We start from the raw sequence: 24,625 nt of genomic DNA on the forward strand, positions 1-24,625 counted from the left end.
ATAGAGCTAACTTTATTACCCATATTTACAAGGCATAAAATCCTGTCATGTAATTGATTTCGTTTAAGATGAGGTGCCATGAGCAGATCCTTCAAAAGGGGTTAGTAACCTCAAGTTCTATCGTCGTTGTTGTTAGGTGCAGTTGAGTCAGTTCCGACTCATAGTGACCCTATGCACAACAGAACAAAACACTGCCTAGTCCTGTGCCATCCTTACCGTCGTTGTTATGCTTGTGCTTATTGTTGCAGCCACTGTGTCAATCCACGTCATTGAGGGTCTTCCTCTTTTCCGCTGACCCTGTACTTTGCCAAGCATGATGTCATTTCTCCAGGAACTGATCCCTCCTGATAACATGCCCAAAGTATGTAAAATGCAGTCTCGCCATCCTTGCTTCTAAGAAGCATTCTGGTTGTACTTCTTCTAAGACACATTTGTTCGTGCTTTTGGCAGTCCATGGTATATTCAATATTCTTCGCCAACACCACAATTCAGCGGTATCATCTACCATGATAGAACCCTATGTGCCAGGCAGGGAAATAAAACCCAAACCAAACCCAGTGCCACTGAGTCGATTCCAACTATAGCGACCCTATAGGACAGAGTAGAACTGCCCCATAGGGTTTCCAAGCTTGTAATCTTACGAGAGGAGACTGCCACAGCTTTCTCCCATGGAGCGGCTGGTGGGTTCGAACTACCGACCTTTATGTTAGCAGCTGAGCGCTTAACCACAGTGCCACCAGGGTACCTTAGGCAGGATGATGGTAGCTAGTAAATAGCCTGTGCAGGAGAGAAAGAGGACCTGAGCCAAAGCATAGAGAGGAGAGACAGATTTGAGAATCATTGCATGCTTAGACGTGAGTGACAAAGAAAAAAAGCCCAGGTACCTGGATAAGCAGGTGAGTAGATGGTAATGTCTCTAGCTCAGAAGGAAGAGTAGGCTTGGAGCAGGAAGAGAGCATACAGTTTTTGAATCTTCAGTTGCTTGTTACAAGGTGTTCGTGAGCAGAAGTTGAAATTAGGCTGAAGGTAAGTTGCGTAGTTACACACACGAAGTAGTATTTATAGTCAAGAAAGTGGAGGGACCATAAAAGTTGTTCTTTGGTATTCTGTCAGCCATAAGGGTTGGCAAGAGGTAGAACTACTGGAAAGAACAGTCAGCAAGGGATAAACCATGTAAAAATCGTCATAAAACCCAAGGAGGGATTTGAGGATGACACGGGTCAGCAGCGTCAGATGCAGAACAGAGATGAGGATGCAGACCAAAAAGAGACCAGTGTGTTTCAGGGTCAGCTCGAAACCTGCTTGGTGAGCAGTAGATACCAGCCACCACATTATTGTGTAGAGAGTGGCTGGCAGATACATAGAGACAGTGAGCGGAGAATCCTGTCTCAAGAAACCAAGTGGTAAAAAGGAAAAGGGAATTGTGACTTCAGCACATGGCGAAAATAAGGAGCAAGGCTTTCCCCACCTATTTTTTATAGGACAGGGAGACAAAGGCTGAGGAACTCTACAGCTGTCAGAGTCAAACAATGTACACTGGTTTGTGAAAGTAGAAACTAAGGCAATTCACATAAAATAACTTGTCTCAGTAAGGTAATGAGGGCGAGCTGAGCAGACCTGTAGTGGGGCTTGAAGAGCGACATCCAAATAAAGCAGTCAATGTCAGGAACAAGGAGAAAGCAGGACTGAGCACAGTGGAAGTTGAGGCTGATCATGTGGTTTTTCTCCCAAAGTAGAATAGCCTTGAGGCAGGAATAGGAAGAGATGGATTGCTTGGGTTGATCCAGTTGGGCTGGGCAAATATAGGGGTCATTTGTGGGAGAGAAGCAGCTACAGGCGCAGGTGATTAGATTTGAATGGCCTAATCTTAGAGTCGGAGTGTGTGAAGCTAGGCAACAATCAGAAGAGTGAGAAATAGGTTATGTATAGTGAGGAGATGGGCAAGGTAAGCTAGAAGAGTGGGCAGACAGGACCTCAGCCCAGCCAGGAGAGCAGAAGAGACAGACTGGGCTAGGAATAGAGTTAAAGAGCACATAAAACCAAAAAGAAAAAAGCCAGACCCGTTGCCATCAAGTCAATACCAACTGATAGCGACCCTAAAAGATAGATTAGAACTGCCCCGTAGGGTTTCCAAGGAGCAGCTGGGGGATTCAAACTGCTGACCTTTTGGTTAGCAGCCAGGCTTTTAATCACTGCACCACTAGGGCTCCAAAGGGCACACGGGAGGGTTAACTAGTGGTTGAAGAAATTCGTTGGATAGAAATGCTTTCAAGGGAGCATAAACAAAAACCTTAAAGAATTTTTTTCCATCATCAGCTTATTAAGATCACTTAGTAACATGCTGATGAATGGAGGTGACACTGATTTGTAGCACTGCCAATTAATGTGGTGTAAATACCTCCACCATGGCCGTTTGAAAAATGGCTGTTACAAGTTGGCTCCAGCACACCCTTGGTTAAAAAATAACATAATGGTCACCTCATTAGGAAATTGAGTTGATAAAGCCATATTTCTAAAAGTTATTTGTTTTTTTTTTTTTAATTGAGTTTTTGGTCAAAGTTTACATAGCAAATTAGGTTCCCATTTAACAGTTTCTACACTGTGTGGTTTAAAATCAGGGAAAGTGTACATCAGGGTTGTATCCTTTTACCATACTTATTCAATCTGTGTGCTGATCGAATAATCCAAGAAGCTGGACTATATGAAGAAGAACGGTCTATCAGGATTAGAGGAAGGCTCATTAACAACCTGTGTTATACAGATAACACAGCCTTGCTTGCAGAAAGTAAAGAGGATTTGAAAAACTTAGCGATAAAGATAAAAGACTACAACCTTCAGTATGGATTACATTTCAACAAAAACAAAATCTTGAAAACTGTGCCAATAAGCAACATCATGATAAATGGAGAAAAGATTGAAGTCAAAGATTTCATTTTACTTGGGTCCACAATCAACACCCATGGAAGTAGCAGTCAAGAAATCAAATGATGCATTGCATTGGGCAAATCTGCTACAAAAGACAGCTTTGAAATGTTCGAAAGCAAAAATGTCACCTTGAAGACTAAGTTGCTACTGACCCAGGACATGGTATTTTCAGTCGCTTCATACATGGGCAAAAGCTGGACAGTGACTAAGAAGAGCGAAGAAGAACTGACGCCTTTGCATTGTGGTGTTGGTGAAGAATATTGAGTATACCGTGGACTGCCAAAAGAACGAACAAATCTGTCTTGGAAGAAGTGCAGCCAGAATGCTCCTTAGAAGTGAGGATGGCGAGTATTTGTGCATTTATAGAAACTACACAAACAAGGGTCTTAGCCTCTCAATCTTTTTTCTGTAAATAAATACTTTGTAAAACTTTTTGCTCTAAATGACATCAGTTTTGTAATTTGCTGTTTTTCCTACCATTGACTGTGTTATCTACATCTGCCTATCGTAATGATGCTGTTTTTGATGACGCGTGTGGATGTGCCAGTTTAGTTGACGTTGTAGTGCGATTCCCACCTTTGACGATTGACAGCATAGTGAACATTGTGGCAGATAAATCTTCTGAGCCGAACTTTTAAGAATGAACATTTCCCAACTAGTAAAAATGGAATTAAATCTGATGGTGGAGAAGATTAATAGACATGTGATGTTTTTTAAAAAATCTCAACTCCAGAGCATTAAAAAACCGACTATCCTGCAGATACACCAAATAAATAAGGGGATCTGATAAATCAACCCTATTATTTAATTTAAAAAAAAAAAAACTGAAGTTCGTATTGGTTTACCTGTCCTAGGAGCACAATAAATAAATGTTTACTTCAGTATTGTTTTTGTAAATCAGGCCCCATAAAGGCAGGCTCAAAAAAGAACCACTCAAGTTCTTTTATTTATCATTTAGGAATTTTATGTGTGTATATAGGCTTCTACCTAAAACAAAAATTTTTAGAGGTCTTTGTTGTATTATTTGTGATAATAAGAGAATGTATGTAATAAACATAATAAGCTTAAATTTTAAAAAAGAGAGTGTTGATGTTAAACCATTCACATTAGCATGACTTTAATTTTATATACATGCATTTTTTCTAAACTTGTGTCTAAGCCACCTTGGATCCATAGTCAACACCCTTAGAAGCAGCAGCCAAAAAAATCATTGATAAGTTGCATTGGACAAATCTGCTGCAAAAGACCTCTTTAAAGTGTTAAAAAGCAAAGATGTCACTTTAAAGACTAAGGTGCGGCTGACCCAAGCCGTGGTGTTTCCATATGCATGTGAAAGCTGGATAGTGAATAAGGAAGACCGAAGAAGAATTGATGCATTTGAATTATGGTGCTGGTGAAGAATATTGAATATACCATGGACTGCCAGAAGAATGAACAAATCTGTCTTGGAAGAAGTACTGCCAGAATGCTTCTTGGAAACAAGGGTGGCAAGACTGCTTCTTACATGCTTTGGACATGTTATCAGGAGGGATCAGTTTCTGGAGAAGGACATCATGCTTGGTAAAGTTAGAGGATCAATGAAAAAGAGGAAGACCCTCAATAAGATGGATTGACGCAGTGGCTGCAACAGTGGGTTCAAGCATAACAACGACTGTGAGGATGGCTTAGGACTGGGCAGTGTTTCGCTTTATTGTACATAGGGTCGCTATGAGTCAGAACCGACTCAACAGCACCTAACAACAACAGTCTTGGGTGATGAGGACATTGGTGGTTCAGTGGTAGCATTCTCACCTTTCATGCAGGAGACACAGGTTCCATCCCTGGCAGTGCACCACCTGGGCAGCCATCACCTGTCGGTCAGTGGTGGCTTGTGTATTACTATGATGCTGAACAGGTTTCGGCAAAACTAAAGACAGACTAGGAAGAAAGAGCTGACTGACTACTTGCAAAAATTAGCTAATGAAACCCCTATGGATCACAGCAGTTCACTCCATAACTAATCATGGAAATGGTACAGGACCAGGCAGCATTTTGTTCTGTTGTGCATAGGATCGCCATGAGTCAGGGGCTCACCCAATGACAGCTGATAACATCCTGCATCGTATTTAGGGTGCATATTAGTCATTACTAAGACCCAGCTACACCTTTGTAAAAGGGTGCCAGCCTTTGCTGGAATTCAGCCGCTGCCACGTCTAATCCCTTGGGAGGTACTAAGAGGCTGGAGTTAGCAGCTGCTACATCTAATCCCTTCAGAGGTACCGAGGTTTCTAAGGATACAGCTAATTAATGCAGCACAAAGCCTCACTCAGTTGCGAAATCAGGCTGTGTGGTTCAACAAAATGTTCTCAATGTTCGAAGGCACAAATGGATCCAAAGGAAGACGACTTCTGAAAGGCTGGTTTATGGGTTTACCCTACTTAAAATAGCAGTATGTGAGTGCAGTTTGCATAGCTGTGTACATGTGAATGTTTTTATACTTTGGGACCTCTCTGGCCTGTTTTCAGATGCTTGGGCCTGGAGGATCCCTAGGATCTTCTCGTGGTTGCAGCAGGAAGGGCACCTCACTGAAGAAGAGATGGCCAGAACGTTTAACTGTGGGATCGGGGCTGTCCTTGTGGTACCCAAGGACCTGACGGAGCAGATTCTGAGGGATATTCAGCAGCACCAGGAAGAAGCCTGGGTGATTGGCAGTGTGGTTGCATGTCATGCAGGTAATCGCTGCTTATTTATTTGTGTGTAGGTATATAACTTCAGATGTATCCATTCCCTTTCTCACAAGCTCTCTGTCCACATTTCATTCCAGCATTGCTATAGCAACAGCATTTACACAGATGTACCACGATAGCACCCTTCCCAGTTACCCTACGTATCTTAATTTCTGTCTCAAGCCTCTCTGGCACCTCACGTGTCCACAGTCCGGAAGGGCAGGGTTTATACCCCACAGGGCAACCCCTGCCCAGGTAGTGGGAACGGGAGAGGAGATAGCCACTTTAGGGACAGAGAGGAGAGTGATTCTGAGGCACAGTTTGCATGGCTCCTTGGAGGGTCTTGAGTGCAGTTGAGCCCCAGCTGCCCACAGAGGTGATGAGCGTAACCACACAGTTACCTTGGCACTCCCTGTATCACTCTTCCCAGATCCCACTCTGATTCCCTGCCATCACTTCCCAAAGCAGCCCACCTGTGTGCAACGCATTGTCTCGGACTCTTCCACTCAACTCAGGGTATTTAGTGAGCACCCTGACGAGCACTGTGTATCATTCAGGGCTGTTGCTGGAATGTGGCAGAAAATCCACTCAGATTAGCTGAAAAGGATGTCAGAACCTGTTAGCTTTGCATTTTCTGCATTCTTTACTGTGTAGATTTCATCTTCAGGTACGTTCTCCAGATGCCAGAAAGGTACCTTGAATCCACATTCTTTAGCTCATAATCCAGTGAGAAAGAGACTCTTTCTTTCTCAGCATCCTGTACCAAATCTTTGAACAGCCTTGCTTGGGTCAAATGCCTACCCCTGAGGCCAGAGCACTGTTGTGGATAGCCCCACTAGGAAGATGGCGGAAGGCCAAATACTGGCAGGCAGTAATATATCCACTGCATGCTTGTTAGTAGTTGCCCTCAAGCCAGCCTGACGGGTGGTGACCACGCACAAGGTACATCAGCCAGGAATTGAACCTGTGTCCCCCACGTGGAAGGCAAGAATTCTACCACTGAACCACCACTGCCCACATTATTATATGCTTAAATACTGTGGTATGCTGTATAGCTCTTAATCGAAATAGGTGATTACATGTGTTCACCTTCAGGAAGTTTTTACGAAAGCAATTCAAACTCTATCAGTTTTACTCTTTCTTGCTTTTTTTTCAGAATAAAACACAGCATCCTAAAGCTTGCATAAAATATTCTTCTTTTTATTATTCTTGCTAATTCACACGTGTCCTTTGCTTTTTATGGTTGTGTTTGCAATGAAGATTCCCCTCGTGTGAAAGTCAAGAATCTGATTGAAAGCATGCAAGTAAATGGGTCAATGTTGGAGAATGGCTCCCTGGAAAATCATGGCTCCGTCCAACCGCAAAGGGCGAGAGTGGCTGTTCTGATATCTGGAACAGGTGAGGCGGGCCTCCTCTCACCTGTAGAGCTGTGAGAGTGCCCTCAGCAGAGTTGGACAGGAAGATGCTGAAGCCATGAAGGAGTGCTGTCTTCTCAGCATCCTTAGTCTTTCTACCTACGTATGTGTTTGAAGCAGCTCCCAGCGGTTAAGGTGAAGGGTGGTCAGGAAGGTGGTAGAAGGAAGAGGAACTAGAAAAGACAGAAAGGATGGAAATTCCAATTTCTTTTGTATCATAGCCTTGTGATTGAAAAGTTCCAAAGTAGTAAAGGGTTTTTGTTAATAATAGTAAGAAAAAAAAACCCTGTTTAACCTTTGTGGCTTGAAGTGTAAAGTCATAAGAGCAATATGTTCTCTCAGATCAATGTAGCATGACTTTTTTTTTACTAAAGTAAGTAACTTTGCTATCAGAGTTCTTAAATATGCAACGTGTTCTTAAGTATATATCTGATTATTTATTTACGTCACATTCCCAGCCGTGTAATTGCTTAACAAGTCCATTTTGAGGCTTTTAATACGTTAAGCCAAAGTTGAGGGTAAAGCAGGGAACTGCTGTAAGGACCATAGTGGTTTACTCTTGAGAGGGTCAGTTTTTCTTGCTTAATTAAGCAGCTTATTCCTCGTCAGTCATCTTTAACATCATGTTGGACCCTATCTTGTTATTTTGCGGGAGAATTTGTATATCCTAGAGCCAGGAACACCTGTGCTTTTCACAAGCTGTCACTTACGCTGAGAGGAAGGGGATAAAAAAGGTCTCACATACTTTGTCAGTGTCGTCTAAGAAATTTACTCCAAAATCTTGGCCATTCCCTATTCAAAAGGGCGTGTGTGTCTTTTCAGGATCGAACCTCCAAGCACTCATTGACAGTACTCGGGCACCAGGCAGCTCCGCAGATATTACCATTGTCATCTCCAACAAAGCTGCCGTGGCTGGGCTGGACAAAGCCAAGAGAGCTGGTATTCCCACCAGAGTAAGTTGCTGAAACTTCTTTCCTATGGGCTGTGTTTATCTCATAGTCCGCTTTCACAGCACACTGGACCGAGGGGCACTTGTTCTGTAGACTTCTACAGAGGACATTTTAGTTGGTGCTGAGGCTGCCTCTCTGCTTCATCCTCTTCTTCCTTCCTAATTCTTTGTGTTCATTGTGTCCTTAGAAAGACACACTCTGAAAGCTGAGTCTTATTTGTGGTAATTCATTGAAAGATTGTGCTTATCTTTTTCTGTCACAGGTAATAAACCATAAATTATACAAAAGTCGTGTAGAATTTGACAATGCAATTGACCAAGTCCTTGAAGAGTTCTCCACAGACATAGTCTGTCTCGCAGGATTCATGAGAATTTTGTCTGGCCCTTTTGTCAGGAAATGGAATGGTAAGCAAAAAATTGTTTGATGTCACGTTGGGGAGTCAACTGAAAATGAGCTACAGCGTGGTTAACTTGCCAAACAGTCCCAGTAATGAAATATTTAATGTGACAGCTTATTTTGACATAGATCAAAATTTAATTTGCTTTAGCCCAGAGAATGACCAACTAGTGATTTATTAACCTGCTGGCTCTCAGTTTTCTTTGGCCTGCTCTAGCCAGTCACTTTTTCCAGTACAGGCATACCTCAGAGATATTGCGGGTTAGTTCTACACTACCGCAATAAAGCCAGATGGAAATAAAGCAAGTCCCGTGAATTTTTTGGTTTCCCAATGCATATAAAAGTTATGTTTACCCGGTACTGTAGTCGATTAAGTAGGCAATAGCATTATCTCTAAAAAAAAAAATGTACACACCTTATTTTTAAAAAGCTTTATTGCTGAAAAATGCTAACCATCATCTGAGCCTTCAGCGAGCTGTAATCTTTTTGTTGGTGGAGGGTCCTGCTTCTATGTTGATAGCTGCTGACTGATCAGGGTGGTGGTTACTGAAGGCTGGGTGGCTTTGGCAATTTCTGAAAATAAGACAACAATGAAGTTTGCCACATCAATTGACCCTTCCTTTCATGAAAGGTTCCTCTGTAGCATGCGATGCCGTTTGATAGCATTTTACCCACAGCAGAACTTATTTCAGAATTGGAGTCAGTTCTCTCAAACCCTGCCACTGCTTTATCAGCTAAGTTTATGTAATATCCTAAATCCTTTCTTATCATTCAACAATGTTCATAGCATCTTCACCAGGAGTAGATTCCATCTCAGGAAACCACTTTCTTCACTCATCCATAAGAAGCAGCTCCTCCTCTGTTAGGGTTTTATTGTCAGAGTGTACCAATTCAGTCACATCTTCAGGCTCCACTTCTCACTCTAGTTGCTGTTTCCACCACATCTGCAGTTACTTCCTCCAAGTCATCCATGAGGATTGGAATCGATGTCTTCCATACTCCTGCTATGTTGATATCTTGATCTCCTGCCATAAATCACCAGTGTTCTTAGTGGCATCTAGAATGGTGAATCCTTTACAGAAGGTTTTTAATTTGCTTTGCCCAGATCCATCAGGGGAATCACTATGGCAGCTATAGCCTTGCAAAATGTATTTCTTATAATAAGACTTGAAAAGTCAAAATTACTCCTTGATCCATGGGCTGCAGAATGAATGTTGTGTTACCAGGCATGAAAATGACATTGATCTTGCACATCTCCATCAGAGCTCTCGGGTGACCAGGTGCATTGTCAGTGAGCAGTAATCTTTTGAAAGGAATTTTTTTTCTGAGCAGTAGGTCTCAACAATGGGCTTAAAATATTCAGTAAGTCATGTTGTAAACAGATGTGCTGTCACCCAGGCTTCGTTATTCCCTTTATAGAGCACAGGCAGAGTAGATGTAGCATAATTCTCGAGGGCCCTGGGATTTTCAGAATGGTAAGTTAGCATTGGCTTCAACTTGAAGTCATCAGTTGCCTTAGCCCCTAACAAGAGAGTCGGCCTGTCCTTGGAAGCCAGGCACTGACTCCTGTCTAGCTGGAAAGTCCTAGGTGCCATCTTCTTCCGATACAAGGGTTTGTCGTCTGCACTGGAAATCTGCTGTTTATCATGGCCGCCTTTGTTAATTATCATAGCCCTTCTAGGTAACTTGCTGCGGCTTCTACATCAGCACCTGCTGCTTCACCTTACACTTCTATGTTACGGGGACGGCTCCTTAAACCTCCTGAACCAACAACCTCCGCTAGCTTCAATCTTCTGCAGCTTCCTCACCTCTCTCAGCCTTCACAGAATTGAAGAGAGTTTTGGGCCTTGCTCTGGATTAGGTTTTGACTTGAGGGAATGTTATGGCTGGTTTGATCTTTTCTCCAGACCACTAAAACCTTCTCCATATCAGCAGTAAGACTGTTTCTCTTTCTTAACCATTCGTGTGTTCACTGGAGCAGCACTGTTAATTTCTGTAAAGAACTTGCCTTTGCACTCACAGCCTGGCTAACTGTTTGGCACAAGAGACATAGCTTTCAGCCTATTTTGGCTTTGAACATGCCTTCCTCACTAAGTGTAATCATTTCTAGCTTTTGATTTAAAGTGAGAGACATGCGACTCTTCTTTCACTTCAACACTTAAGAGGCCGTTGTAGGGTTATTAACGGGCCTTATTTCAATATTGTCGTGTCTTAGGGAATAGGGAGGCCCAAGGAGAGGGAGAGAGACGGGGGAATGGCTGGTCAGTGAAGCAGTCAGAGCACACACACATTTATTAAGTTCGCCGTCATATATGGGTGCAGTTTGTAGCACCCCAAAACAATTACATAGTGACATCGCAGATCACCATAACAGATGTAACAATAATGAAAAAGTTTGAATATTGCAAGAATTACCAAAACGTGACATGGAGTGAGCACATGCTGTTAGAAAAATGACGCCGACAGCCTTGCCCCGTACAGGGTTGCCACAGACCTTCAACTTGCAAAAAACGCAATAACTGTGAAGCGCAGTAAAGCACAAGGCATGCCTGTATAGCTTGGGTAAGAGGTTCTTTTTCACATGACTGCAGACACCATTCGTAATACTTAATCTGCTTAATAAATACCACAAGGAGACTTTTTTTTACTTGTGTAGGAGCTAGAGAAAATGCTTTCTATATCCCAAAAGGAAGAGCCCGTCTGGGGAAGTGTAGACTGTGGCAAGAAAGGTGTCGTTGCAGAAGACACACGCTTCTTTATGTTACTGCCTTTTTCCCAAAGAAGTTTTGTCTGCATTCTGTTCCCCTTTGTTAGACATGCGCTTGGACAACTAATGCATTTCCCCGCCAGAATCTGTATTTTCTTGAGTGAGTGTAGTTAGAGCAGTTGTGGTGTGATACAAAATAGACCATGCCTTGGTGACATAAGGCACACACCAAATCCAAACCAGTTGCTGTCAAGTTGATTCCAACTTACGGCGACCCTGTCTATATCAGCGTAGCACTGTGTTCCACAGGGTTTTCAGTGACTGGTTTTTTGGAAGCAGATTGCCAGGACTTGCTTCCAAGGTGCCTCGGGGTGGACTCAAGCCACCAACTTTCTGGTTAGCAGCTAAGTGCGTTAACCATTTGCACCCCTGGGGAACTCCTGTAAGCCACACAGAGCTGATGGTCAGGCTGGTGGACGTGCCAGTTGTAGGCAGAAGTGAAGCAGGTAGACACTGCACAGGGACCCTCTCCTCTTCCTGATGGTGTGTGCCGACAATGGCAGAGTTTTCTTGCAGGGCCCTCCCACCTTTCAGTCTCTGGGTGCCTGTTGAGCATCCCTCAGCATGGCTTCTGCTGTGCACAGGACGGGCACTTGCAGCCACAAGAGTGTGCTTGGATGAGAACTCGCGTTTCCCTTTACCTCGCCCCCATCTTTGACAAAGAAAGCACCCATCCCAGAGAAATCCTTCTCCTGTAGACTTCTGATTCCAGGCAGAAAGGCCTCTGACAGAATACATAGGATTTCTAGAATCTAACCATTCTGCTTTTGTTAATTTCTAGGGAGAATGCTCAACATCCACCCGTCCCTGCTCCCTTCTTTTAAGGGTTCCAATGCCCACGAGCAAGCCCTGGAGGCCGGTGTCACAGTCACTGGCTGCACCGTCCACTTTGTAGCTGTGAGTTTGTCTTTTTCCACCAGAGTGTTTTCAGCGTTCATTTTAGCTCTAACTTGTACTGGCCAGGAGGTAATGTTCAAAACATGTGCTTGCTTTTCCAGGAAGATGTAGACGCTGGACAGATTATTTTACAAGAAGCTGTTCCAGTGAAGAGAGGTGACACTGTGGCGACTCTGTCTGAAAGAGTGAAAGTAGCAGAACACAGAATATTCCCCACGGCCCTCCAGCTGGTAGCCAGTGGGATGGTCCAGCTTGGAGAGAATGGCAAACTCTGTTGGGTCAAAGAGGAATGACACCTCCTAATTATTCAGAAATGGGGCCAGTTTTGAAAGAATTGATGGCTGTTTCTGTGGTGGCTCTTTATCATGGACTCAGCCCAGAAGGAAAACTACTAAAAGAGGATTTTAGCCTTACCTTTTTGGCCATATTTTTTGTGAACAGAGGTTCAGTAAAAATAAGACCAGCATAGCAGAAAAAGTTGAAAAAACTTGTCTAAAAAACCTGTCAACTTCATACCCAATACCACCTTGTGGAAGTCACGTCTAAGATGTACACTTATCTACTCCAGTCATCTTTGAGCCGTCACCTGGCTTGGACCTTCTTGTTTCATAATCAGGCTAGTCATTCAGAGTTCCTTTCACTTTCAGCCAAACAAGACACCAAAATTCTTGGTCTCTCTTACCCTCTTTATCTGACCAGTGTCACCTCCGTTTTTATAAGTTATATGTTTCTTCATCTTTGAAGAGTTAACCGACAAGTCTAATAAGTTGGTGCCTCTTAGTCATGTATATCTGTACTGATTTGAATTGAGACACCCCAGATTATCCTGAGCATAAAATTTCTAGGTTGCTCCCATTTCCAAGGCAACGGCCTTTTCCTTTCATTATTGACAGTTTCTGTAATACCTAGATTTTAGCTTCTAATCTAAGGATTATAAACATCCATATTCTTATAGGAGCCCTCGTGGCACAGTAGTTAAGAGCTCAGCTGCTAACCAAAAGGTCTGCAGTTCGAATCCACCAGCCGCTCTTTGGAAACCCTATGGGGCAGTTCTACTCCGTCTTCTGGAGTTGCTCTGAGTCAGAATCAGCTCAACAGCAATGGGTAATAACTCTTAAAAGTAACTAGAGGGCCGAAAGGAGAGTTTGATGACTTCTAGATTCAAACATAGAACTTTAGGCATGCTCTTCTCTGTCTGTCTCATTTCCTCAGAGTAGGCATGTGCCTATCATACAGTGGTTTTGAGAAATAAGTCATGTCAGATGCTAAGGACAGTGTTTGCTACAGAGTAGGCACCCAAAGGCTAGCTTGATAGTCATAGTTCCAACTGCAGAAGCTATTGTCATTTATTATGCAGCAAGTACACCTTGAGCATGAAGTCTGGCAGGGTGATAAATGGATTATTGAAAGTGAGCTAAGTACTCTTGGGGAGGGTGTGAGCAAGTGAGCGGTCTACCCAGATGAGCAGCGGGGCTGGGGCAGCATGCGTTTCCACTCCAGCCAGTCATTTCCAGTCTGGACGTGCACTTCTGGAACTGGAGGTCAAGATGGAAATGTGTGCATGGTCTCAGCCATAAGACACCAAGCTCGGTACTACATTTCTCTTACCACAGCTGAGTGAACAAGGAACAGCCACCCGACCCAAAGCAGCCATCATTAGACTGCTCAGCAGCCTTGGGTGGTGTGTCTTGAAGCCCTGCCCGCCTGGGAGGTACATGTGGCTGAAGATTCGTACCTAGAGGACTTGTTCATACCCTCTTTAGGAGAGGATTTGGAGTATAAATCAGGGAGTTTACACTCAACACAGCAAAGGACTCTTCAGGTAGAACCTTAAGACAGTAAAGAGAAGAAAGTGCAAAGACATAAAGGAAAAATTCTGTTTGATAAACTCATATACTATAGAAAAAAGTAGAGGCTGGTACTAGGATGGAAAATTGAAAAATCAGTGTGAGCTTATGAGCTTAAAAAGAATTTTCTGCCTTTCTTTGATACTAATCTCCACTGAAAGTAACCTGGACTCAGTGCAAGGCAGGTGGTTCCATGTCTTGTACGAATAATCAAGATGTCTGGAATATCTGGTCGCCAGAAACCAAAGAAATAACTTGAAAACAGGGCAATGAACCGGTTCAAACGCCTGCTGAGAATTTGCCTTTCCACACACACACACCAGATATACTGAATCAGAATCTACATTTTAACAGGCTTCCAAAGTGATTCTTACATTTTAAGTTCCTGAGAACTTGTTAGAAATGCAGATTTTCGGCAGAGGTCTGAACCAGTTTGAAGCCCTGCTTGAAGATAGCAGGAACGATACTAAAAGAACAAAGGAGTCAGCTTAAAGGGGTTCCTACTGGCTAGTTTGCCAAGTTGACCATCATTTATTTGGACACGTTGAGTCTGTAAGCAGCCATTAGTTTGAATGATCAGTCAGTCATTTAAGTTTTGAAGAAATATCCACAATGCAAAAAAAGGGTGAAAATCTGACATTAATAAATGTGGATATTTATTTTTTATTACAGGTGTCTCTGTTTCTCCTTGTGTAAGCAGAAGTGAAATAGATCACCTGTGATCGCAGGTGGAAAGGTGGTGGGGAAGGGGACGTGCCCAGCGGTTAATCAGCTCTGCTGGTTACAACACAATCAAAGGGAAAGAATTCAACAGTGTATTCTAAAATGACAAGTCCAGCATTCGACAGGAATGGTATAATTTGTAAGAGTTACTTCATGCTCTCTAAATGCTCTTTTTAAGGAGGCCTGGTGGCGCAGTGGTTAAACACTCGGGTGCTAACCAAAAGGTTGGCAGTTTAAACGCACCAGCCACTCCGAAGGAGAAAGATGTGGCAGTCTGCTTCCTTAAAGATTACATCCTTGGAAACCCTACAGGGCATTTCTACTCTATCACATGGGGTCACTGTGAGTTGAAAATCCGCACCTGACAATAACAACAGTGTACTATTATAATGAAGTTAATACCTGATACCACTAGTCCCTCATTACTCTTTGCACCAGAATTTTCTAGTCATCCTCTCATGCCGTTTTTCCCATTATGCATGTTTAGGTCAGCTTATGTGGTTTTAAAATTTATATGAGATTTTTTAAGTGGAATCCTACAATATGGCCTCTGTGTCTGGCTTAGTTTGTCACATTAGTTTGTGACATCCATGTTGCTGCGTGCATTTGCAGATAGTTCACAATCCCAGTGTGTGCATATGCCACAGTTTATCCATTCTGTTGATGGAAGTGCTTCCAGTCTGGGGCTGTTAGGAATACTCTAATATTTGTGTACATGTGTTTGGTGAGTTCACGTTTCTGTTACGTATGTGTTTTTGTATTTATCCGTGTGTTCAGCTTTAGTAGATCAGCCCAACAGTTTCCCAAAGTCATTGGACCAGTTTATACTCCCACCGTCAGCACACGAGTTCTGGCAGTTACACAGCCTTGCCCACACACGGCTTTGTCTCTCCCACACGCGCCCTGTTGCAGCAGTTCTGATGGGTGTGTTGCCCATTGCCATTGAGTCGATTCTCACTCAGCAACCCTACAGAACTGCCCCAAAGGGCTTCCAAGGAGCAGTTGGTGGATTTGATCTGCGGACCTTATGATTAGCAGCCAACCTCTTAACCACTGTGCCACCAGGGCTTTGATGGGTATATAGTGCTACCATGTTGTGGTTGGCATTTCCCAGCTGACCGGTCAGGTTGTGCCCCTTTCAGTGTGCATTTGACCTCTTTTCAAATCTGTGTCATCAATTCTGACTCATAACAACCTTATAGACAGAGTAGAACTGCCCCTTTCCTAGGTTGTAATCGTCACAGGAGCAGACTGCCCCAAAGCCATTGGTGGGTTTGAACCACAGACTTTTTGGTTAGCACCCATTTGGTTAGCTTAAGCATTGCATCACCAGGGCTCCTCATGTCAACAGTACCCCTTTCAAATTGTTGGCTGCCAAGTTGGCAAGTATGCACAAGATCAGACTGTTGTGATCGATAGGGTTTTCACTGGCTGATTTTTTTGGGAAGTAGGCCCCCAGGCCTGTCTTCCTAGCCCATCTTAGTCTAGAAGCTCTGCCGAAGCCCATTTAGCATCAGTGACATGCAGACCCCCACTGACAGACGGGAGGTGGCTGTGCGTGAGCTGCACTGATCAGAAATCAAACGCAGGTCTCCCACATGAAAGGCGAAAACTACCTCTGGACCACCACTGCCTTCACGCCCCTTCCAAAGAGCCACTGAAGGTGCGTCTTTCCCTTCCCTCCTGTGGTTCCCAGGTCTCACCTACCTTCCTAGTCTCCCTGCCTCTGCTGACTTACAGAAAATGTTGCAGAGATCCTTCAGTGATTCAGAAACCTTCCTTCTGACAATGCATTTTATAAACAGTCAAATGTCATTTTTAAATTGAGTCCAAAGTTTTTTATACAACTTCACATTAGTTAATAAATTCCTTTTTTTTTTTTTTTTTCTTTTTATTTCAGTTCTCTCATAAGCCCAGAGTCCTGGCAAATACATAAAACAACCACTACACAGCAGTAATGTGGTATAACGCGAGATACGTAATCAGCGTCATTGAACTGTAATGTAAAAGTTGTACTGGCAAATATCTTGGTGTGTATATTTGCACAATAAAAAGAATTTATTTTAAACAACTGTGGTGGGGATGCCTGAGGCGTTCAGAATGGCAGGAGAGTTTTGCCATGACCCTTGTCTTCGTAACCTCTGAGCACCCACCACTGGCCACCACACCCAGAAGGGAGAGGGCAGGAGCTTAGGGAACTGTTTCATGGACACCAGATCGGGTTCCAGTCCTGACTTCCACTCAAACCAAGGAATGTCCTTAGGCGAATCACAGACTCCTTAAACCTTGCTTTGCTAACCTACAAAGAAGAAAACAGTCTCTACTTCTAGAATTGGAAAGGTAAATTATGGGCCGGAACGAGGGGAGCTGGACAGGAAGTAGAAGGGGGAGAAAGGCCTAGAAGTATCTCAGTGTCGCCCACCAAGCTACACTCCCTGGTGTTCACCATCTCCAGCTCCCCACACAGTGTCTCTCAGGAGACACTAAGCTTCGGTGAAACCCCCCCAAAACCAAACCTGTTGTTGTGGAGTTGATTCCCACTCATAGCCACCCTATAGGACAGAGTAGAACTGCCCCACAGGGTCGAGCTTCTGTTAGGGGTGAGAAAAAGGTTTAGAAACATAATGGTAATGGTTGAACAGCATGGTGAACGTAATTAATGTCACTGAATTGTACATGTAAGAAATGTTAAAACGCCAAATGTTTTGTTACATATATATTTGGCACCATAAAATTTTTTTCTTTAAAACTATCAAGTCACGAAAAAAACATGGAGAAACCTTAAATGCATGTTGCTAAGCCAGTCTGTCAGTTTGTCGTACTGTGGGGGCTTGTGTGTTGCTGTAATGCTGGAAGCTATGCCACCGGTATTCAGATACCAGCAGGGTTACCCATGGAAGACAGGTTTCAGCTGAGCTTCCAGACTAAGACAGCCTAGGAAGAAGGGCCCAGCAGTCTACTTCTGAAAAGCACTAGCCAGTGAAAACCTTATGAATAGCAGCGGAACATTGTCTGATATAGTGCTGGAAGATGAGCCCCCCAGGTTGGAAGGCATTCAAAAAATGACTGGGGAAAAGCTACCTCCTCAAAGTAGAGTCGACCTTAATGACGTGGATGGAGTAAAGCTTTCGGGACCTCCATTTGCAGATGTGGCACGACTCAAAATGAGAAAAAACAGCTGCAAACATCCATTAATAATCGGAACCTGGAATGTAAGAAGTATGAATCTAGGAAAATTGGAAATCATCAAAAATGAAATGGAACGCATAAACATTGATATCCTAGGCATTAGTGAGCTGAAATGGACTGGTATTGGCCATTTTGAATCAGACAATCATATAGTCTACTATGCTGGGAATGACAACTTGAAGAGGAATGGTGTTGCATTCATCGTCAAAAAGAACGTTTCAAGATCTATCCTGAAGTACAACGCTGTCAGAGATAGGATGATATCCATATGCCTACAAGGAAGACCAGTTAATACGACTATTATTCAAATCTACACACCAACCACTAGGACCAAAGATGAAGAAATAGAAGATTTTTATCAGCTGCTGCAGTCTGAATTTGATCGAACATACAGTCGAGATGCATCGATAATTACTGGTGACTGGAATGCGAAAGTTGGAAATGAAGAAGGATCAGTAGTTGGAAAATGTGGCCCTGGTGATGGAAACAATGCCGGAGATCGAATGATAGAATTTTGCAAGATCAACGACTTCTTCATTGCAAATACCTTCTTTCACCTACATAAACAGTGACTATACACATGGACCTCGCCAGATGGAACGCATAGAAATCAAATTGACTACATCTGTGGAAAGAGATGATGGAAAAGCTCAATATCATCAGTCAGAACAAGGCCAGGGGCCGACTGTAGAACAGACCATCAATTGCTCATATGCAAGTTCAAGCTGAAACTGGAGAAAATCAGAGCAAGTCCACGAGAGCCAAAATATGACCTTGAGTATATCCCACCTGAATTTAGAGACCATCTGAAGAACAGATTTGACGCATTGAACACTAGTGACTGTAGACCAGACGAGTTGTGGAATGACATCAAGGACATCATCCATGAAGAAAGCAAGAGGTCACTGAAAAGACAGGAAAGAAAGAAAAGACCAGGGTGGACGTCAGAGGAGACTCTGAAACTTGCTCTTGAGTGTCGAGCAGCTAAAGCAAAAGGAAGAATTGATGAAGTAAAAGAACTGAACAGAAGATTTCAAAGGGTGTCTCGAGAAGACAAAGTAAAATGTTATAATGACATGTGCAAAGAGCTGGAGATGGAAAACCAAAAGGGAAGAACACACTCGGCGTTTCTCAATCTGAAAGAACTGAAGAAAAAATTCAAGCCTCGAGTTGCAATAGTGAAGGATTCCATGGGGAAAATATTAAACGACGCAGGAAGCATCAAAAGAAGATGGAAGGAATACACAGAGTCATTATACCAAAAAGAATTAGTTGATATTCAACCATTTCAAGAGGTGGCATGTGATCAGGAACCGATGGTACTGAAGGAAGAAGTCCAAGCCGCCCCGAAGGCATTGGCAAAAAACAAGGCTCCAGGAATTGATGGACTATCAATTGAGATGTTTCAACCAACAGATGCAGCACTGGAGGTGCTCACTCGTCTATGCCAAGAAATATGGAAGACAGCTTCCTGGCCAGCTGACTGGAAGAAATCCATATTTATGCCTATTCCCAAGAAAGGTGATCCAACCAAATGTGGAAATGATAGAACAATATCATTAATATCACATGCAACCAAAATTTTGCTGAAGATCATTCAAAAATGGCTGCAGCAGTATATCAACAGGGAACTGCCAGAAAATCAGGCTGGTGTCAGAAGAGGACGTGAAACCAGGGTTATGATTGCTGATGTCAGATGGATCCTGGCTGAAAGCAGAGAATACCAGAAGGATGTTTACCTGTGTTTTATTGACTATGCAAAGGCATTCGACTGTGTGGATCATAACAAACTATGGATAACTCTGCGAAGAATGGGAATTCCAGAACATTTAATTGTGCTCATGAGGAACCTTTACATAGATCAGGAGGCAGTTGTTATGGACAGAACAAGGGGATACTGATTGGTTTAAAGCCAGGAAAGGTGTGCATCAGGGCTGTATTCTTTCACCATACCTATTTAATCTGTATGCTGAGCAAATAATCCAAGAAGCTGGACTATATGAAGAAGAACAGGGCATCAGGATTGGAGGAACACTCATTAACAACCTGCGTTATGCAGATGACACAACCTTGCTTGCTAAAAGTGAAGAGGACTTGAAGCACTTACTAATGAAGATCAAAGACCACAGCCTTCAGTATGGATTGCACCTCAACATAAAGAAAACAAAAATCCTTACAACTGGACCAATGAGCAACATCATGATAAACGGAGAAAAGATTGAAGTTGTAAAGGATTTCATTTTACTTGGATCCACAATCAACAGCCATGGAAGCAGCAGTCAAGAAATCAGAAGACGCATTGCATTGGGCAAATCTGCTGCAAAGGACCTCTTTAGAGTGTTGAAGAACAAAAATGTCACCTTGAAGACTAAGGTGCGCCTGACCCAAGCCATGGTATTTTCAGTCACGTCATATGCATGTGAAAGCTGGACAATGAATAAGGAAGACCGAAGAAGAGTTGACACTTTTGAATTGTGGTGTTGGTGAAGAATATTGAATATACCATGGACTGCCAAAAGAACGAACAAATCTGTCTTGGAAGAAGTGCAGCCAGAATGCTCCTTAGAGGAAAGGATGGCGAAACTGCATCTTACATACTTTGGACATGTTGTCAGGAGGGATGAGTCCCTGGAGAAGGACATCATGCTTGGCAGAGTGAGTACAGGGTCAGCGGAAAAGAGAAAGACCCTCAATGAGGTGGATTGACACAGTGGCTGCAACAATGAGCTCAAGCATAGCAACGATTGTGAGGATGGCACAGGACCGGGAAGTGTTTCGTTCTGTTGTACATAGGGTCGCTATGAGTCGGAACCGACTCGACGGCACCTAACAACAACAACAACAACAAAGCCAGTCTGAAAAGATTTATATACTTATGAAATTCTGGAAAAGGGAAAGCTAGAAACAATAAAAAAGATCAGTGGTTGCCAGGGGCTCAAGGAGAAGGAAGGAGGAATGAATAGGGGGAGTACAGCGCATTTTTAGGGAAGTGAACTCTTCTGTATGACACTGTAACGGGGGATACATGACCTGCATTTGCCAAAACCCATAGACCTTTTTTTTTCTTTTATAGACCTACAGGAGCGCTAACTCTGAAGTAAACTGGGCTTTAGTTAATCATAATGTATCAATATTTGTGGAAACTCTGGTAGCATAGTGGTTAAGAGCTACGGCTGTTAACCAAAGGGTCAGCAGTTCAAATCCGCCAGGCATTCCTTGGAAACTCTATGGGGTGGTTCTACTCTGTCCTGTAGGGTCGCTATGAGTCGGAATTGACTCGATGGCACTGGGTTTGGTTTGGTTTTTTGGATCGATATCGGCTAGTCAACCCTAACAAATGCACCACAGGAAGTCAGTCGTTTTAGACTTGTTGCTACATCTTGTTATTTAATGCATTAAACCCTTTGCAAACCCTTCGCCGTCGAGTTGATTCTGACTCATAGTGACCCTATAGGACAGAGTAGAACTGCCCCAGAGAGTTTCCAAGGAGTGGCTGGTGGATTCCAACTGCCAGCCTTTTGGTTAGCACCCAGACTCTTAACCAGTACGCCACCAGGGCTCCATGCATTAATAAAGATGCATATATATTACACATTTTTTAAAAATTTTTAGATAACTCTTGCAACATCATTTGTTTCTTCTGTAATTTTATGTTTTATGTTATGCATTTTTAAAAACTTTATTCTGTGAAGGGCTTGTGTAAATGATACTAGACTGCCAAAAGGGTGCATGGCCAAGAGGAGATTAAGAACCCCTGATCTAGTGTGCCGTGGTCAGGGTTCTTAGCTACAAACAATAGAAACCAAATCCAGTTAACGAGATTAAGAACCCCTGATCTAGTGTGCCGTGGTCAGGGTTCTTAGCTACAAACAATAGAAACCAAATCCAGTTAACGAGATTAAGAACCCCTGATCTAGTGTGCCGTGGTCAGGGTTCTTAGCTGCAAACAATAGAAACCAAATCCAGTTAACTTTGAAGAAAAGGAATGCATTGGAAGATATCAGGTGATTCACCAAGTCATGACAAAGCTGGAGCCAGGGAGCGGGGGAAAGGAGGTGAAGCAGTTAGAACCACTGCCGAATCTGCACTCAGGAAAGAAAGAAAGAGTCTCGCAAAGACATTGCTGCCAGGGCCAGGTCAGGTTCTGCTGGCCCCACTTCCGGGAGGCCCAGGCTCTGCAGCTGCCCCCAGCCAACACACTCCGATCCGTCCCTGTGACTTTGGGTTGCTCACCCAGACCTAAAGGCGCAGGCAGGATTATCTGATTGGCCAAGCTTAGAGCCCCTGCCATGCTCTTGCCGCCAGGGGCCAGTGAGAACAGGAGCGTGGCCTTTGGGGCTGTGGTACAGAGAAGTGGAGCTGCCCCTCACACCGGGTTGGATGCCTCAGGCATGGCAGGGGATTCACAGGCTGGGCAGCCCCCTTAAGGCAAGGGTGGGAGATGCAGTGGCAAGTAATCCAGGGAGATTAATAAAATGCAGCTTTTAAAAAAAGTTCAATTTTTGCCAATAGTTTTTGTTGCCGTTTTAAAGCCGAGATTTTATGTATCTCCCTGAGCTGCTTTTGAGCAATTACCTTTGTAATACATAGATTTTTTAAACTTTTTTTTTTAATTTATTGTGCGTTAGGTGAAAGTTTGCAAATTCAGTCTCGCATACAAAAAGTTATACACACCTTGCTGTGTACTCCTAGCTACTCTCCTCTTAACGAGACAACGCATTCCTCCTCTCCACCCTGTATTCCCCCTGTCCATTCAGCCGGCTCCTGTCCCCCTCTGCCTTTTCATCTCACCACCAGACAGGAGTCACCGACATAGTCTCATGTGTCTCTACTTGAGCCATGACGTTCAATCCTCACCAGTATCATTGTCTATCTTATAGTCTAGGCCAATCCCTGTCTGGAGAGTTGGCTTCAGGAATGGTTCCAGTCTTGGGCTCTCAAACAGTCTGGGGTCCATGACCGTCAGGGTCCCTCTGGTCTCAGACCATTAAGTCTGGTCTTTTTACGAGACTTTGAGATCTGCATCCCACTGTTCTCCTGCTCCATCAGGGGTTCTCTGTTGTGTTCCCTGTCAGAGCAGTGATCGGTGGTATCCGGGCACCATTTAGTTCTTCTGGTCTCAGGCTGATGGAGCCTCTGCTTTATATGGCCCTTTCTGTCTCTTGGGCTCATATTTACCTTGTGTCTTTGGTGTTCTTCATTCTCCTTTGCTCCAGGTGGGTTGAGACCAATTGATGCATCTTAGATGGCTGCTTTCTAGCATTTAAGACCCAAGACGCCTCTCACCAAAGTGGGATGCAGAACACTTTCTTAATACATTTTATTATGCCAATTGACCTAGCTGTCCCCAGAAACCGTGGTCCCCAGGCCCCTGTCCCTGCTACTCTGGCCTTCAAAGCATTTGGTTGTATTCAGAAAACTTCTTTGTTTTTTGTTTAGTCCAGTTATACTGTCCCTGTGTTATGTAATACATAGATTTTGCCTTCTCTGTCAGTTTGTTGTACTGTGGTGGCTTGCATGTTACTATGATGCTGGAAGCTATGCCACTGGTATTTCAAATACCAGTAGGCTCACCCATGGTGAACAGGTTTCAGTGGAGCTTCCAGGCTAAGACAGACTAGGAAGAAAGGCCTGGTGATCTACTTCCAAAAGTTAGTCAATGAAAACCCAATGTATGACAACAAAATATTGTCCATCATGAGTTGGAGCTGACTCAATGGCAGCCAGCAACAAAAATAACAACAACCATTGTTTAAAAGAGATAGTCTCTGACAGGCATTCCTTCACAAGGCATGCAGATCTTATGTTTACCTACCGTAAGACCACCCTTCTTTATCTGGAACCAGTTGTTATTTAACATTTAAAAATTAGTTCATAAGTGGAAATAACCTGAATGTCCATCAGTTGATGAATGCATAAATAAAAAGTGGTATAGCCATAAAATGGAATATTACTCAGCCATAAAAAGGAAAAAAAGTACTGATAACATGCTACAACATGGATGAACCTTGAAAACATTATATGCTAAGTGAAAGAAGCCCGTCACAAAGGACCGCATATTATATGATTCTATCTATATGAAATGTTCAGAACAGGCACACCTACAGAGACAGAGAATAGATCAGTGGTTGCCTAGGGCTGTGGGCAATAGGGGGATTTGAGGGTGGTGGCTAAAGGGTTAGGATTTCTTTTTTGGGTTAACGATTGTGGTAAAATTTGATAGTGATGATAGTTGCACAAAGCTAGTATACTAAAAGTCATGAATTGTGCACTTTAAGTGGCTGAATTGTATGGCAGATGAATTATATCTCAATGAAGCTGTAAAAAAGAAAAAGAATGAGACAGTACTTCTCTGTCATTGTAAAAAATAATTCATGGTCTTTGAAATACATCAAAATCGCATTTAATGTTACGTTGTGAAATGCCTCAAACTTTATTTAAAACACTTCACATTCAGAACATGAAGTCTTTACACGAATACAAACAGGACTTCTACACTTGTGAAGGAAATCATATTAAAGACCACCTATCTGAGCCTTGGGGGTGCAAAGGTCAAGCACTTGGCTGCTAACCCAAAGGTCAGTGGTTTGAACTCACTGCGCAGCTTCACAGGAGAAAAGACCCAGAGATCTGCTCCCGTGAAGACTTCAGCCTAGGAAACACCATGGAGCAGCTCTACTCTGTCACATGGGGTCACCATGAGTTGGAATTGAGTGGATGGTACACAACATCTGTTGTGTTGTTAGGTGCCATCGAGTGTTCCAACTCCTAATCTTCAAATCCTCCATCTGTTAACCTGCTACTTCTTGGG

General features: G+C 43.3%; 1 protein-coding gene across 5 annotated transcripts in view; it reads left to right on the forward strand.

The window, feature by feature from the left end:
* Positions 1-21,252, forward strand: part of GART (phosphoribosylglycinamide formyltransferase, phosphoribosylglycinamide synthetase, phosphoribosylaminoimidazole synthetase) — a 40,948-nt gene extending 19,696 nt beyond the window's left edge. For 3 of the 5 annotated variants that reach the window (XM_049858532.1, XM_049858533.1, XM_049858534.1), the window contains exons 17-22: positions 5,430-5,636; positions 6,891-7,028; positions 7,868-7,998; positions 8,258-8,399; positions 11,940-12,055; positions 12,157-21,252. In XM_049858532.1, the coding sequence (XP_049714489.1) occupies positions 5,430-5,636; positions 6,891-7,028; positions 7,868-7,998; positions 8,258-8,399; positions 11,940-12,055; positions 12,157-12,348 (926 nt within the window). In that variant the 3' untranslated portion in view covers positions 12,349-21,252. Of the gene's footprint in view, positions 1-248; positions 3,839-5,429; positions 5,637-6,890; positions 7,029-7,867; positions 7,999-8,257; positions 8,400-11,939; positions 12,056-12,156 lie in introns of those variants that run through there. The other 2 variants (XR_007513877.1, XM_049858535.1) reach the window with 2 other exon arrangements.
* The last annotated feature ends 3,373 nt before the right edge of the window (positions 21,253-24,625 follow it).

This window comes from Elephas maximus, chromosome 18 (assembly GCF_024166365.1).
Source record: "Elephas maximus indicus isolate mEleMax1 chromosome 18, mEleMax1 primary haplotype, whole genome shotgun sequence".
NCBI classification, from domain to species: Eukaryota; Metazoa; Chordata; class Mammalia; order Proboscidea; family Elephantidae; genus Elephas; species Elephas maximus.